This window comes from Zerene cesonia, chromosome 10 (genome assembly GCF_012273895.1).
Source record: "Zerene cesonia ecotype Mississippi chromosome 10, Zerene_cesonia_1.1, whole genome shotgun sequence".
Taxonomy (NCBI): Eukaryota; Metazoa; Arthropoda; class Insecta; order Lepidoptera; family Pieridae; genus Zerene; species Zerene cesonia.
Genome location: NC_052111.1, coordinates 7,913,586 through 7,918,378, shown reverse-complemented (window position 1 = coordinate 7,918,378; position 4,793 = coordinate 7,913,586). Strand labels below are relative to the sequence as shown.

General features: G+C 38.9%; 1 protein-coding gene across 2 annotated transcripts; it reads left to right on the top strand.

Moving 5' to 3' along the window:
• On the top strand, positions 1-4,167 carry LOC119829239 (glycine-rich cell wall structural protein-like). 2 transcript variants are annotated; one of them, XM_038351634.1, is made up of 3 exons: positions 1-133; positions 2,226-3,832; positions 3,869-4,167. In XM_038351634.1, exons 1-3 carry the CDS (start codon positions 76-78, stop codon positions 4,025-4,027), a joined length of 1,824 nt encoding a protein of 607 aa, XP_038207562.1. In that variant the 5' UTR covers positions 1-75; the 3' UTR covers positions 4,028-4,167. The 2 variants fall into 2 exon arrangements, with proteins under 2 accessions (XP_038207562.1, XP_038207561.1); XM_038351633.1 differs by having other exon boundaries at positions 2,226-4,167.
• The last annotated feature ends 626 nt before the right edge of the window (positions 4,168-4,793 follow it).

Below are 4,793 nucleotides of genomic sequence, written 5' to 3'. Positions count from 1 at the left end.
CTGGCTTGATTATAATAAGACATGTATATAAGGATTATAAAGATGAAATCATTGTTAGTGTGTGAATAAACAGCCATGAAGCGGTCGTTGTATTTAGTTTTTGGGATTGCCCTGGCTTTCGGAGATGCCACAGGTAAACTTTCCACATTACTACATAACACTTATATAATTTTCCAAAAACAGAGCGCGTTTACATTAAGATCTTTTTTTGGGCTAAATATTGTTTTAATTGCGCTGTTTTGTAGTAAATAAAATCAAACGTTTGACAGTTATCAAATTATGCTACAAATAAACATTCGATTAGATTTATGAAAATCCAAAATTTGAAATCTTTTATTAAAATTGTAAGAGTGTGTTAAAATATAACTAGACAGGTTTTGAAAACATGAAATACTTTAATTTCTGTGCTTTTAACTAAAAATATAATGTTTTTTCCCTAATAAAACAATTTATCGATACACAAATATTAATTCATAAGCATATGAATGAATGAAATCTACATTACTACTATCTAAAAATATAGCAATTATAATAAATTAAACTGTAATAGAACGGTTCTTATATAATATATACCGGGTGTAAGCGTTGAGTATGCACAGGCGATTATTCCATAACTCTCACAGATATGTAACAACTAAAAATGATATTAAAATTACTTTCTATATCAGTTTTAACAAATAGCTTGCTTAAAAATACAATTATTAACACTTTTTTTCTATATCTATTTCTTAAACCTCCCAAACAGGAGGCCCAATTGACATAATTTTTATTGATTTCGCTGGTTCTTTGTGGACTCGCTTAAATTATATTTATTTTGAAATAAGAATTAGCATTGCCCAATAAAAGTCTTAAATACACATGGAATGAAGACTCATATAAGGTTATATGTCATCAATATGTTTTATAATATTCTTCCCGTAGAAACAATATACTAATTAACAATGTTAAAAATTAAGCAACACATCTAAAATCGATATTTTTTCTTATTTATTAATCACGGAAAATTACTGGACATATAATTGCGCCTTGATCAAAACGAATTGTTAGCTAAGCTAATGGCAATAAAAAACTAACATTAAAACAATTTTAATATAGTGTACTTTTGTGTAAATATTATTATAACAATTTGATTATTATCTATTCGATTATAAGAAGTCGCAATGTATTTAATATTAGTGCTGTAACATAGTCCATAATTAACGTTTGTTTAATTAATTATTTATGAAAAATCTTTTTGCTCAATTAAATATAATCTTCATTCAAAATACAAATGAGTAGAAAGAACGCGCATTAAATTATAATTATACTAGCTTTTGCCCGCTGCTTCGCACGCGTTAAATTCGGAATAGTTTCATAGATGTTATATATAAAACTTACTGTTGCTTTACTCTATCTATTTGTATATATTGTTTATCTAGTATAGTTTATGTATTTTATTGTAAGAGTATATATTTTTATATAGTATTTATGTAAAACATGTGTATTTTATTTATTTTTTTTCTTATATTCTGACATATTTTTTAGTTTCTTGCATTAACCCTAAAACCTCTTGCATTTCCTTTCCTACCAGGTTGCCTGGCAGAGATTGCTGTCTAGCAATAAGGCCGCCTTTGTACAAAATATCATTGTGCCATACTATATTTTGCATAAACTATTCTTTCTGTTTTGTACAATAAAGTATTATAAATAAATAAATAAATAAATAAATATTACAAAAAAATCTCATCAAAATCCGTTGCGTAGTTTTAAAGATTTAAGCATACATAGGGACATAGGGACCGAGAAAGTGACTTTGTTTTATACTTATGAAGTGATAAAAATTTAATGAACCATTTCAAAGTATGCAAAGAGGATTTAGACACTAAAAACCGTTTAATCTGTAATAATAATAATATTTACTTGTACTTCTTATTCTGGGATATTACTAATATATATAGCATAATATATAATATTCCGTTTTCTACCGTACTTACTAATATATTGCTTAAAAGTTGTCTTTAAATTGATAAAAATCTGGTTCGTCGAAAACCCTCTATTGTTTTGTATTTAAATAAAATGTTTTTAATTTCTCGGGTTCTGACAGAGATCGCTTTTTGTACCATAATATGTCATTTTCTCTCATAAATAGATTATATGAATTCATTTGTTGCATTGCCGTTGTTTTTACGTAAATAAATATTGAAGTTTTATGAGCACAAAGTAAATATTCTCTTATTATTTTACAGAGAGAGTACGTAGATACAGCGGAGGGGGCGGGGGCGGCGGCGGTTTTGGATTCGGCGGAGGGTTCGGCTTTGGCGGCGGTGGAGGAGGCGGCGGTGGTGGCGGAGGTGGCCTCGGAGGAGGTTCAGGAGGCGGATTCGATGCCGGTGCAGGATTAGCCGGTGGACTGGGTGCTATACACCAAGGAGTGCATAGTATTCTCGATAAAGCCCATGGACTTGCAAAGGCTGGGCTTGGATTTGGAGCTGGTGGAGGCGGCGGATTGGGGGCAGGAGGAGGTGGCGGATTGGGAGGTGGACACGGCGGCGGCGCTGGATTGGGCGGTGGCGGCGGGTTAGGCGGTGGTGCTGGATTCGGAGGTGGATCTGGATTGGGCGGCGGTTCAGGTTTAGGTGGAAAAGGAACCGAGAAATTCATTCAGACTTCATCACCTGATGGAAAATCTGGAGGCTTCGCTTTCACTGGTACACTTGAAAATGGCGGATATGGCGGCGGCGGTGGCTACAGCAGCGGCGGTTCCGGATATGGGGGAGGTAAAGGTTTCGGAGGTGGTAATGGAGCGGGATCTGGAAGCGGCTTAGGTGCCGGAGTTGGAGGTGGTTTGGGAGGTTCCGGAGGATTTAGTGGTAGTGGAAGTGGCGGGGCTGGATCCGACGGAGGAGTCGGAGGTGGTCTCGGCGGTGGAAAAGGATTTGGTGGCTCCGGAAGTTACGGTGGAACTGGTGGAAGCAGTGGATCTGCTTACGGTGGAGTTGGCGGAGGTTCAGGAGGCGGATTAGGCGGAGGCCATGGAGGCGGTTCTGGTGGAGGATTAGGAGGAGGAGCTGGAAACGGCGGCGGTCTTGGAGGTGGTTTAGGTATATCAGCAACTTTGGGCGGAAGTATCAGTTCTAGTGGAAGCGCTGGTGGTTATGGATCTAAAGGTTTTGGAGGATCCGGCGGACATGGTGGCGGCCTCGGTGGCGGATCTGGCAGTGGATTCGGTGGTGGAGCTGGCGGTGGACTTGGAGGAGGTTCAGGTTTGGGCGGTGGTAAAGGCGGCATCTACGGTGGATCTAATGGAGGATTAGACAGCGGATCCGGTTTAGGAGGAGGAAATGGCGGTGGCTTCGGAGCATCCGGTGGATTTGGAGGTGGAGCGGGAGGTGGACACGGCTCAGGACTAGGCGGTGGCAACGGCGGTGGTTTTGGTGGATCTGGATCTGGTGGTTCGGGAGGAGGGTTTGGAGGGTCCGGCTCTGGTCTTGGCGGAGGACACGGGGGAGGTTCTGGATTGGGCGGTGGCCATGGAGGCGCTGGTGGTTTTGGAGGATCTGGTGGCTACGGAGGTGGTGCTGGAGGATCAGGTGGCTTTGGAGGTGGCTCTGGAGGAGGTCTAGGGGGTGGCTCTGGAGGCGGTGTGGGTGGAGGAGCCGGTGGAGCTGGTGGATTCGGATCTAAAGGCAGTGGAATATCTGGTGGCTACGGCGGTGGAGCTGGTGGATCTAGTGGTTATGGAAGCGGTGCTGGAAGTGGACTTGGAGGTGGAGCCGGAGGTGGACTCGGAGGTGGAATTGGAGGTGGATTAGGAGGATCTGGCGGTAGTGGTTATGGAGGATCCGGTGGTTATGTTGGTGCCGGAAGTCAGGGTGGTGCCGGAAGTCAGGGTGGTGCCGGAAGTCAGGGTGGTGCCGGTGGGAAAAGCTGCGCCTCCGGTGGTTGTGGAGGATGCAGCTCATGCGGTTCAGGTAGCTCTGCCCACAGCTCCGCATATGCCAGTGCTTCAGCATCAGCTAGTGCCCATGCGGGTAGTTATGGAAAATAAAACTCACATTATTGTTTCGAGAAAAATTAAAGAATGTAACGATGCGTTTTAATTGTTAATGAACCTAAAAACTGTGATTATTATTGTACTTCTTTTAGTTAATAATTTAGTTAATATATTATTTCGGATTTTTATTTCGTTGTTTTTATTCAAACCTGAATTAATTCTAATACTATTGCTTATTCGTTAATTTGCTTATTTATGAATACATTAAATAAAATACAATTAAGACACATAACAAAAAACAACACCCATGATATAATACTTCTTTTTGCTATGTAAAATTAATAGACTGATGAATCCCTACATATTTATACTACATCATGAACAAACACAATTATAAGATATTAAACCTGATAATAAATTCCATTAGGTTTTTAAGTCTTACAATCTTCAATGTACAATAACGATAATTAAAATATAATTATACGTTTAGCTTGTTATTGAAATACACAATTGCGTTTCTTGGATTTTCTGCGTGCTAATACAAGATTATAATCAATGCTCACGCCTTCATGTAAAATGTAGATATAATCTCAGAATAAGAATGTATCAGTATATGTAATATATACCAGTGATTAAGATCAGAAATGTTCGCTGAAAATTAATAATTAAAACCGTGTGATTATAGCCATTATAAAATACATAATTTCGCAAATGCCGATTCCTCATTCGCCCAAAATTCTTTGGTTTTATACAATGTAGTGATTTAGTAAGCCTTACATAAAATACTGAAAATACACATGTTAAACATGTTAGCCAAATT

What these genes read in the sequence shown, in the direction of transcription:
- LOC119829239 (XM_038351633.1), top strand. Translation starts at nt 76, where the DNA reads ATGAAGCGGTCGTTGTATTTAGTTTTTGGGATTGCCCTGGCTTTCGGA. An exon ending in GGCTTTCGGAGATGCCACAG is followed by an intron (nt 134 to 2,225) that starts GTAAACTTTCCA and finishes ATTATTTTACAG; the next exon opens with AGAGAGTACGTAGATACAGC.